The sequence below is a fragment of the Mastigoproctus giganteus genome, chromosome 3 (assembly GCF_048544385.1).
Source record: "Mastigoproctus giganteus isolate SK-2022 chromosome 3, ASM4854438v1, whole genome shotgun sequence".
Lineage (NCBI taxonomy): Eukaryota > Metazoa > Arthropoda > Arachnida > Uropygi > Thelyphonidae > Mastigoproctus > Mastigoproctus giganteus.
In genome coordinates this window covers 231,780,305-231,792,746 of record NC_143577.1, presented here as the reverse complement: position 1 = coordinate 231,792,746, position 12,442 = coordinate 231,780,305, and the positions used below count along the sequence as shown (strand labels likewise).

Below are 12,442 nucleotides of genomic sequence, written 5' to 3'. Positions count from 1 at the left end.
CAGCAGGAGATTACAGATTAAAACCATTGCTTGTGTACCATTCTGGAAATCCTCGTGCATTTAAGGACATCAGTAAAGCCGCCTTACCCGTGCATTTCCGATCGAACTAGAGAGAGCATGGATAAAAATATCTCTATTTGAGGATTGGTTTAAATGCTGCTTCATTCCTGAGGTTGAAAAATATAAAGAAAATGACGTTCCTTTCAAGATTTTGCTTCTATTAGATAATACTCCTGGACATCCTATGCATCTAGATGATTTCAATTCGAACGTGGGAGTCATATTTCTACCGCCAGACACGACTTCACTCATCCAACTTGGGTTATCAAGGTGTTATTTCGAATTTAAAAGCATACTATTCACGCACAACATTTGCTCAGGCATTGTCTGCAGTAGATAATGAGAAAAATTTTACGTTAAGAGACTTGGAAATCTTACAATATTTACCATGCCATCTTAAACATTAATAAGGCCTGGGCAGAAATTACTAAAAGTTGTTTAAATGGTGCATGAAAGAAAATATGCCCACAGCACGTAAAAGGCTTCGAAGGATTTGAAAACAAGAATCATATGAAGAGGTTACAGATAAGATTGTAAAGGTTGTAGAGCTACTTCAGTTGGAGGTTGATGCCAAAGACGTGGAGTTAATAGAGGAAGAAGAGAAGGAATTATCTAACGAAGAACTTATTGACTTGCAGACAGTGATAGTGAAAGAAGAAAATGCAGACGAAGCTCAAGATAAACCAAATGAGGAGCCGAGACGCTTCACCAGAGAGAGAGAAATGGCAATGGCATTTTGTGAAATTACATCGGCAATGGCGAGGTTTGAGAAGATGGATCCTGACAGCGAACGATTCTTAAAAGTTAACAGAGGGGTGAATGATATGCTTGCTTGCTACAAAGAAAACTATGATGAACAGAAAAAAGTCACTTTCCAGTCATCTGTTAATATGTTCTTTCGTAAGGTTGAGCAGCCGACCCCTTCTAAATCTCCACGGCCCTCAATCTTCGCAGCAGCCTACTTATCAGGTGAAGATGTCAATTCTGGCAACGATGCTCGAGAGGTAAAGCTTACTGATGTTATGCCTGTCTCCTCTCTTTTTTTGTAATTTTGAAATTTTTTAAAATTGCACGCTTTTGTAATTTTTCCTGCACATGAGATAAAAAAATTGAATTCATACAATAATTAATTTTATTTACATGTTCGTTGAACATTTCTTTTTTGATTCAATCAAGTCAGTGAGCACAGTTGCGAGTGCTGCACAAGCATGGGGGAAATTCCGACTTACGTAGCATTCCATGGAACAACCCTTATGTAAGTTGGGGAGTTCCTGTACTTCTTTCCTGAAAACCATGAGTGATGAGCACAGGGGATGATTCTGTTAAGATATTGGGCCAGTGGAAAATCGCTATCAAGTTTTTGGAATGAACCTATGTTGGCAGACTACTACTGGACGTTGTACTGCAACATTCCATACCAAGTATTTTTTTGAATATTTTTGCTAAACAGTTTACTTCTAAAATGATCTTTTATACATTATCAAAACTGTTCTTGAATATATGTTTGTTCACGATATTTGTCTTGAGTTTTGTATGTCTACAAGGGCTGTTGAGTAAAGAATGCTTATAATTTTTTTTCTAAACCTACCTTTATTACTCGTCCATATTTTTATGATCTTTTTCAAAGTAATCTCCACTTCATGAAATGCTTACTCCAGCATTTTTTCAAAAACATGGTGGAAACCATTTTTTGACAAAATTGTAGGGTTCAAGTTCAGGACTGTAGGATGGATGAGGAACACATTTGACATTAATGCTGGCTAAGTGCTTGACTTGATGACAGTATGAGCACTGTGAGGTCTTGCATTGTCTTAGCATCCACCCACCTGTGTGCAGTTGTGGTCATTCACGATGAATGTGATCCCACAAACTGTGTAGCACAGTTCTGTAACCAAGTCATGTAACAGTCATATGATGTGGCATAACATGCTGGTAAACTATTCCTTGACTGTCAAAAAAAGAGATGACCATAACCTTTCCTGCTGAAGCCACAACTTTTGCTTTTTTTGGTGTTGGCAATGATGTCGACTTCCAAACAGCTTATGTTGTCATCTTCAGTAACCATCTGTTGCAGCTCTTAACACACCTCCATGCAAACTTGCAGTTGATCAGGTGTTAATAGTCTTTATTGAACATTCCTTGTAATTGAAGATTATTTTCTAATAGTATGATTTTCAAGTATTTACCATATAAATATTGATACACATTATTTTGCTATAATGATTTTGTATTACTATTACAGAATGGCTACTAATCATTATATTTTATTGTAAATTTGGTTATTTCAGATGTAATTGCTATTGCTCATATAGATAAAATTATGCTATGTAGAATTTAGTTGCTTCTTTTTTTATATACCTTATTTTGTACTATTTAATAATTGTACCATTTAATAATACATGATTTTTTAATTTGTGAACTGTTGTTATATGAGGTTCACTTTTTGTAGTATGAAATTGTACTGCTTGCTGAATAATTAAATTTAAGGTAAATGTTGTTTTTATTAGAATAAATTTTAAAATTTCTAATTGTCTGCACATTTTTCCTTCTTATTTAATAGCTTAGGAATGAAGTCACCAGATATGGTTTGGAGCCTAAAGATATTAGATTAATGAGGAAGAAAGATACAGGTGAGAATCCTTCTAATGATTTATCCTTTAACTTTATAATTTATTATTATTATTATTGCCATATTAAGTTGAACCTCAGTCATGGCTAAACATCTTTGACCAAGAAGGCCAACATTGTTCAGTTTGCTTTTAAAATGTTTCTTGTTATTGTATATTATGTATTATATTGATTGTTTCTTATGTAATTTGTATTTTTGACTAGTTCAGTAATGTATAAAAATAAATTGTAACCTTATCCTTGGTGGGGGGAAGAAAAGATATTAAAGCATTAAATGTGATAACTTGTTACTGGCCTCTACCTCACTGATAACCATAAATTTGAACTTTGATTTTATTATTTGTGTCGCTTGTTTAAACTAAAAGTGCATCCTGCTTTAGCAAATTGGATGACATTGTTCAAATTTCATTAGTGTGTGCCTTGTATTATAGGCATACTTTTAGCAAATTGGATGAGATGGGGAAAAAAGTATAAAGCTTTCTTTCTGTGATTTAATCATCTGTCACCAGATAACACAGATCCATCTCAAAAAAAAAAAAAAAAAAAAAAACTGCTCAGCATTTGAGATTCTTATGAAACTGGTTTACTAAACTGCAAGAGCAATAAAATTCAAAGCTGCAAATTAGAATTCTCAGGTGTGCACATATAGAAAGATACTTACGATTACTATTACCAGATAATAGAAACTCTGAAACTGGTGGTTTGGGAGACATTCAAGAAGATTCTCTGATATCAGTGACATTTTGTTGTTATTCAGTATTTCTTGTTTCCTCTGGAAACTGTTTTGTGCTCTTGTTTTGGCTAATATAGCTCTTTGGTAAACCATAACATTTTTTTAAGAAAGTTACTTGCTGGTTACAAACCAGTTTAAGATTTGTCATGCTATATTTTGATCTTAGAATATAATTTTATACAACTGTGTAAATCATTTTCTTCTTAGAAGGCAATATCTTTGTGAATTTTAGTTAACCATTAAATTTATATGCTTTTGTGTTTCAATTAACTTTTCATATTGTTAATATTGTTTAACATGCTTATAATTTTCTTTTTTTCCAGGTTATTTGTTATTTTCACAGATTTTTATATTTTTAAATGAAAAGTTCTAATAGTATAATTGCTATTATCAGGGTTTTTTTTTTTTTTTTATGCAAAGCTCATTTCTGTAATATTTTAATAGTGGTATTTTTACTATCCAATAAATTAAAATTTATGTTAATTATATCTGAATAGTTTTCATTTCTTGATTACTTGAAAAAAAATATTTTAAATTTAATTTCAGTTTCAAAAATTTTTATTATTTTATTTTTTTAATTTGAAATTGGTAGAGGTTAGTATTATATGTTTGTATATATTTTTATTCTTTTTTCAAGTATCTGCTATTTTTGTAGAGCTTTTTATTATAAAATATCAGTGTTGGTCTTTGAGGCTATTGATTTAATTTTAGTTGGCTATGAAACATAAAGGCAACCAATTCTTTTTCACCACACCTAACTTCAAAGATATAAATTTTGAAGTAGAATTTGAAATATGCTGTTTTTGTTTCATTTAAAATTATTTTTTTAAATTCATGGCTCCAAATTTGAAGTGGAATTTCCTATTTGAGATATACTATTTTTTTCTTATTATGGTTATAAATTAATTTCCTTTAATTATTTGAATATAAAATTATTAAAAATAGTTTCATAATAAAATAGTGAAACTATTGAATATAGTTCTAATCAATCTTACTATGGAATTAATAGCTTCAGTTATATCCATTTCATAGTAGTATGGGCTAATTCACTGTTTTTCAGTTGACAGTTTACTGAAGGTGCTACCGAATTTTATTTGTATGTTAGTGAAAATTTCTTGGAATAATAATAAAAATGACCCATTGAGTACTCCAGAACATAACAGTACAATATGAAATTTAAATAGAATTTAACATTAAGTAACTTTTCACTGTTTTAAGTCACCATTGCCATAAACTGATTTTAAACTGCATCAAGGTTTGAAAAGTTAGTCCCAGTAACATGTACCATTAACAAAGTCTCTCATTACTACAACCTTGTCTTAGTTTGTGCTGAATGCCATTAGTATTATATTTCCTTTTGCATGCATACATCTGAAACTTAGTATTTTCTCTATGTTTTTGCCTTGTTGGAGTGATAGTACTTGATTGGTGATTTGTTGTTTATTATTGTTATTTATTTATTTTGTAATTAAAATACAGTGGCATTCTGGCAAATTCAAATAAACAAAGTAGGCTTGTAGTACTGAAGCATGGTGTATATGCAAATAATAAAAATATAATAAATAAGAAATATGCCAAGGGGTACTTGTCAGTGATTTTTAGATGTGTGGAAGCTACATCCAATTATCTAATTTGTAGAGAAAATTATCAAATGATGCAGTCTTTCTTCATGAGGTTGCAGCATCTGAACTTGAAACTATATAGCTTCACAAGAGTCTACAGATTGGCTTTACAAGAGCCTACTATGGGAATAAATGTCATGCTGTTTTACAAAGGTGTGAAGTTATTTTCATAAAAAATGCACACACTGTTGGCAGAATCATTATTCTCTTAGAAATGCGAAGAAAATTGCAAAGAAATCTTGCTGATCACAAAAACCTAAGAGAAGAAAGGTTAGTCTTCTTACTTTTTATAATTTTGAAGTTCTACTTCCACGTACCACATGATAGCTCATATTGAACTTCTTCACTATCGTTTTGTGTTTATTAGTATTATATACAGGAATATCTCGCATAGTGCAGTTAATTCGTGCCAAAAAAATACTGCGCTATGCGAAACCGCGCTGATCGAGGTATTATTAGTATATATTTTAATGCAATGCATTCCGACAATTTGATTATATGGGTCGAGTTGCAAAAATATGTGTTTGTTTACTTTAAATTGATGCACACGAAGTTCTTGCAAAAAAAGAAATTAAAATGATAAAAATGAAAAATACTATTAAGTACAGTACAAAAGATTTTTTATTGCAGTATGTACATACCAAAAGAATATAAGTGAAGTATGTACTGTATTTTTATTTTGAAAAATAACTGATCAGCTTAGTTTGCACAGTTCTTTTCTTTTTATCTGCATACATCTCTTTATAACATCGAATGTCATTTTGCAACACCTGCCTTACTTTCATACCTCGTTCGATGTTTGGATCTAGAAGAACTCTCAGTGCAGTTACATTTCTTCTTTCCACTCATATTTGCATATAAATGTGTAACGTTTTTAAAAAAATAATCTTTAATAAAAATACATGGTGGAAAATATTTGTACAGCTTATGCACTGTGAACGACCTCACTACTCGGAATCTAGACTGTTTACTAATGTATGAATGCTAGCAGAGTCCATATATAAAGGGAGTTGCGACAACAGTTAGCATGGCCTTGAATCCATAATGCATTGGCCTATGTGCTGGCATTATAATACATACATACATATCAAATTCATTGGTGCATAACGCAGTTAATTTTTTTTTTCAATTTGTAAACAGTGCTATAGCAAAAGCCGTGCTGTTCGAAACCGCGCTATGCAAGGTATTCCTGTATTATTAATAAACCGCCATGTGACAAAGCACTAATAAGTCAAGTAATCTGCTATGGCAGTGCCATATATTTTAAATAAATGGATAATACTAAGTAATTTAAATACTTTTGGACACAGAAACAGAAGAGTAGACAAGATGTTCTGTTATTCACCATGAAGAAATTATACAAGTCATAATTTCTGATATGTGTTGGGTAGAATAAGTCATAATTGGACATGAAGCAGTTATAATTGCTTTTCTTTCACACTCTGTGTGAAATGCTTGGAAAGTTCTGTGCCTTTTTACTGTTGTTGAATTAGTCTATATTTGAGGAACAGTTACTTGGTTTTCCTTCCAGAAGCATTAAGTAACTTTTCTTGTTTTTTTTAACTGTTTTTTTTTTTTTTTTTTTTTGTATGGAAACCCATCCAGCAAAACAGGAAATCAGATTGTAGAACAAGCACAATTTGCAGACAGTATGCTGACACCACATTATGCAAAATCTAAAATATGCTGGAACAGCAAAGACAATAAAAAGGATCTTGTTTTTTGTCATTATCAACAGTGAATTCATGACATGTTGGTTAATGTGGATCTAACAGCAGTTGAAGAAATATTGAATAGTTGTAGAATTTTTATTTCAAGTCAACAAATGAGTGGGCATTACTAGTAAATAACTTGTATCATAGACCTTGCTAATGTGAATTACATTAAGGAATATTGCTTTAATTGAAAGAAACTTCCAGAGTATATAGTGGAATACAATTGCAGATTGGGTAAGTTTGTGTACTGTAATTATGATTGAAAATAGACAGAGTTTCATGCAAAGTTCAGAGTTTCAGATCTCACTTTTCTTTCCAGTCATGAAATGTTCACAACAAAGAGCTTGCTGGATGAAGGGGTTATAGGGTGTTTGAGTTTGAACTGTGGGACATGGTAGCAGATTTTGACAGTTATGCACAATGAATTAGAGCATATCAGTTTAATGCATCAGTCCTGTATACTTTTTCAACATCTTCAAGTATCACAATGAACTTAATTTCAAGTTATAAGGAAGAGGTGGAAAAAAATTATGTATACTGACAGACAGTGATTCTGTGAAACAGTCTGAAAGATAGCTGTTGTAGTTTTGAAATACTGGACTTGCATAGTAATGAGTTTAAATTCCTTGTTCAGTTTGTATAAGACTGCATATTGTGATTGCATTTGTATCTGGAGTCTACCATCTCTGATTGTGTTGTTGACATGTCACTCTTCTCAACAGCTGTAAATGAACTGAAACTTTTTAACTATAAATATTCAGGAAATTAGCAGTATTATCCTAGTAACACTTGCTATATGAAATAGTATTAACAAAAATGTTAGAATAATTCATGTGTGGTTTTAAAATATTAACAATTACACAGAATTCATTGGATGATATGGTCTGTAATGGCATGAAACAGAAGTGTTATTGCAGTTAATAGTGTCAATACATCTGTTTTGTGCCAACCAATACAGACTATATCATCTTAAATGGCAGGTACAGAGGAAATGTCAGCTGTTCTTGATGTAATTAAGGTGCACTTCAATATAGAATAAAACATTTAATAGGAATTTTGAACTTTATAAATGTAGCACTAGATATTATGACTCCTATCTTAAGGACTTCTTCAATAGGAAGTTAACACTTTAGCAGGCACTTGTATTTTATTCGCCAATCAGTTTTTTGGTGAGAAAAAGCAGGAGCAATAATTTAAAATTTTATTCTTAATTTTGGTATTATATTGTATAATGAGTTTAAAAAAAAATTCTGATTGCTTTATGCTATATCTCAAGGTAGCAAAACTGCTGGTTTAAAACAAGTTAGTTAATGTGCGCAGTGTGCTACATTTCAGTCATGTTAGCAGATAGTTATAATTCATGATTTATAACAACAAAAAAAACATTGACTTTTTTCTTGAAACAAGAACATTTCATTTCTGTGCATCCACCATGTCTGTTCGTTTCTCCAATAAGCACATGGCAACAGATGTAATATGTGGTTCTTCAGCTATGATCTACAGTATATGGATAGCCTCTGTGATATGTATGAAAAAATAAATAATAATTGTGGGATTTCTGTTGGTTCAATTTTAATGAAATTTGGGAAGGCTTGACAAATATATCTGCTCTTTTATACATTATTGAAATAATTTATAAAAGAGCAGATATATATATATAAAATTTCATGAAAATTCTACTGTGTCAAGTTATTACATGTAGATGGATGAATGAATGGACAAAGAAATAATAAATGTTAATTTCTCTTGGTTTGATTTTAATGAAATTTGGGATGGCTGAATAAATCTTTTTTAAAAGGCCGAAATATAAAATTTCATGAAAATCCATCCATTAGGAGCCCAAGTTATTACATGCAAGCAATTGAACAGACAAGGTGAAGACAGTAGGCATATTATGCATATATGCTAATGCACTTAAAAAAAGAAAACCTGGAAACATTGAAAATTAATATAGAAATGGGCATGTGGCACACTTTTCTGGTGAACATGGAATAATTTTTAGTGTAAAGTGTTTTCTTTACTCTTAAAGAAAAGACCTTAAGAGGAGAGACAATTACTGAGCATTTTGCATTTTCTTACAAGAATGGCTGAACTTAGCTTTCGCAGGGGGAATCAGTTTGGAGAGGCAGAGCATTAACATTACTGTGATGAATACCTTGAAAACTAAAAGTGGTGTCAAAAGCTGAGGGGGGTGTGACAGATGGGAGGAGAAGAAGATGAGCAGAGATGGTATCTGGGTTGAGGAAGGAGATGCACCTGTTGGAATGGGAGCAAATATTTAGCTAGTGAGAGGTCTGACTTTTAATGTTTCAATAAAATCTTTCCTCTTGTGGTGCAGCTCCACTGCCAACAAAATCTGATTTTTAAATTTGAAAGCATGGCCTTATGTGATGCTGTGGAAGGTTGGAAGGTTACATTTCTTTCCTGTAAGTTTGTATTCTGTCATTTTACCCAGAATTCCCACTTGGGAGATTTCCACCAAGTCATTAGGCTTTGTCTTAGAACTCCATGCATCCCACTTACAAATTCACCTAAGGTGATTGTAGAATGTATTTCCTCATCATTATGAGTTTTCAAGCACTTGGTACCTTGTATACTCTCCTGAACTTTGTTAAAATACAACTTGGACATAACATGTTTGTAGAAACTAATTTTGTCTTCCTGTTAAATTTATGCATTTTAATTAGTATAGTAGGCCTTAATTATTAGTTGGATCAGGGTTTTTATTTCATGGTAGGCATTGAAATAATTAGATTATAGACACTTTTCTGCATTGGACAGAAAAATAGAATGCAGAGAAGCATTACTGTGTAATTCAATACAGTCAGTCCTCGTATAGCACGATAGTTGTGTTCCTAGAAACCCTCGTGCAATATAAACAACAGGCCCTATGGGAAAAATAGGGTTAGGTGCCGACCACCCAAGATTGAACACACATTGGTAACCAAAACATTACCAAACACAATAAATAATCGTAATAAAATGCTTACGTATTTTATAACGATTAAAATACGTAATAAAAAATAATATTATAATTTTTTATAATATTTTTTATTATTATTATATATTTTATTATAATATAATAAAAAATACGTATTTTTTACGGATAAAATACATATTTTATTACAACTATTACGTAATAAAATATTGCTAATGCTTTTGCTTCTATCGTAAGCAAACTTGTTTTTTGTTTGATTTTCTATCCAAACAGATGACAGCCGTTCCATCTCTTCCAATTCTTTGTGCCTTAATCTAATGGATTTTAATTACCCTTTGGGTTGTTCCTGCTATGAAAGTTGTTTTTATTTTCTCTGCATTCTTTGTAATTCTCGGCGTTGCCTCATTTAGGTCTGTAGCACGTGCAATATCACATGGTCTTTCATTTCGCTCAAAGCGTTTCACAGTTTCATATTTTTTCGCTATCGACAGTGGCTGACTGGCCATAAGCCTTACCGGGGAAACCCTGGTGGCCGGTGTGATTTTGGCCATAAACGCTAGTGTGAGGACACTACAAATTTTCCCGGGTAAGAATTTTTGACCCAGTCCGCCTCTGTTTATCGATATTGAGGCACCTCCGTAGCCAGGTGGGCAGGAGCAGCAGTGCGTCGCACACGCTTCCTGATTAGACCGGGGTTCGAGCCCGTGAGCCACCAAATACGGAGGATGCGGAAAGGTCAGGGAATGACCACCACATATCCCCAGAGCAATATGGCCTTAGTTGCTAATGCTCCTAAAAAGAAAAAAAAAAAAATATCGATATTGCTTTTTTTTTTTTTTTTTTTCTGTCTGAATCTGCAGTGTCTTCACCAGGACGCTTCCTTTTCACACCTTTTAAGTATTTTACTCATTTTTGGGGAATAAAGCACAATTACAAAATGAGGAGGCACGCTTGATACACATAAACAAAGCTGCACGCGTGTAGCAACTGAATAAACAACACCGTAAAGGCAGAGATACACTATTAACACCTCACATTTTACTAAAGCACATTTCTAGGGGTTACTACCATAAAACAATAAAAACAATTTCCAGTTGCGTTTCTGCTAGTGGAAACTGTTATAAACTGGTAGTAAACTCAATCTAATTGCACTCGCGATAATACCCATAGCTGGAATTTTACGTTATTATGGTGAAATGTGTTTCCCCTTCACTGATATAAAACACATAAATACATTTCAGAATCTCCTCTTCATTCCTATCGTGATGCGTTCAGTTGGGGTGATTCCCGCGTTCGACTGCCATTTCTTGTAAACACAAAGGCGAATCGTGCATGAGCGAACTCGGTTCGTGTTATATAAGATATCGTTCCCCTATTTATAAATCATGTATGATCGAATTCGTGTAATGTAAACACGTGTTATACGAGGACTGACTGTATGTGCATTTAAATAAAATCCTCACTCCTTCCACATGTCCCTTGGCTGTTTGGATAGGCTTCACCTTTTGATACAGTTGCTAATTGAGGCCATCTACTGTTTCAGGAACACCTGAATCAGCTGTCACAGGAGTGCCTTTGAGTTTTTAATGAATAACAGATTTGTCTCTTTTGGTGATGTATTCAGTTAAAACAATATTAGTAATTTTAAGTTGATTTATGGGTATCAATTCATTCTAAAGTGAGCTTAAGCCAAGCTAGTAGTTGTCACAGGAGAGAACAGAACAGAACATCCCCAAGACAGCAGGATAAGAGAGAGAAGTATATGTTACATCTAATTATGGCTTAATTATATTTGTCTACCTGTCTGTGTATGAGCACACTGTCCAGTTTGGATCACATTAGACACTGTTCTGATGAAAAACATCTGAATACTTTTAAAAAGTTTGAAGTAATCATATGCAAAGAGTGTTTCTGGTACAGGGTAATTCAAAATTCATGAAACCCAAATGTAAGTACTCCCAAATACAGATATAAATCCCTGTGCATATGATTTGAATTGACCGTATTTATCTTCCGAAAGATATTTATAGAATTGGGTTAGATCCATTTCTTTAAACCTAACCTTTAGCATATCATCATTTTGCAGATTAATCACTTCCAATTGAAGGTCTGATGGAAGCTCCTCAATTGTACAGCCAAATGGATTTTGAAATATGGAAATGTCTTTTGCACTTGCATCAAGATCTGAAAAACGCTGTTGTAACTGTAGTTTAAGTTCAGAAAATATATCTGCTGCAAATTTTTTTGGGAATGGGGATTTTGCTAATATTTGAAATTTTTTACAGCATGGAAAATGGTCAAACTTGGTTAATGTGATTTGTGTTTCAAACAATGCAAATTTTTGATGATATGACTTTACGATAGAATACGTTTCACATATGAGCACTGCTTTCCCGTGTAATTTTAAGTTAAATTCGTTAAGATATCCCACGATGTTTGTAGCAAATGCTAATTTCCATAGCCATTCATTGTTAGATAATAGTGGTTGTGGGCAGTTTTTCTCATTTAGAAAAATTTCTATTGCTTCTCTGAGTTCAAAAAATCTCAATAAAACTTTTCCATTGCTGAGCCATCGAACTGCTGTATGGTAGGGCAAATCAGGATATTCGGCTTCAATCTCTAATAAAAAATCATGAAACTGACGATGGTTAAGTCTACGAGAGCGAATAAAGTTAACTGCTGACACAACTGATTCAATAACACATGACAAATTGAGTTGTTTCCCACAAAGAGCCTGCTGGTGAAT

General features: G+C 32.8%; 1 protein-coding gene across 3 annotated transcripts in view; it reads left to right on the top strand.

Annotated features, from left to right (window-relative positions):
- Positions 1–12,442, top strand: part of LOC150088835 (RNA-binding protein 5-like) — a 405,596-nt gene that overhangs the window by 111,040 nt on the left and 282,114 nt on the right. For all 3 annotated transcript variants that reach the window (XR_016546742.1, XM_090369695.1, XM_090369696.1), the window contains one exon: positions 2,621–2,690. Coding sequence is in view for 2 of the 3 variants with exons in the window: in XM_090369695.1 (XP_090225821.1) it covers positions 2,621–2,690 (70 nt within the window). In the remaining variant the exon portion in view is untranslated. The remainder of the gene's footprint in view (positions 1–2,620; positions 2,691–12,442) is intronic.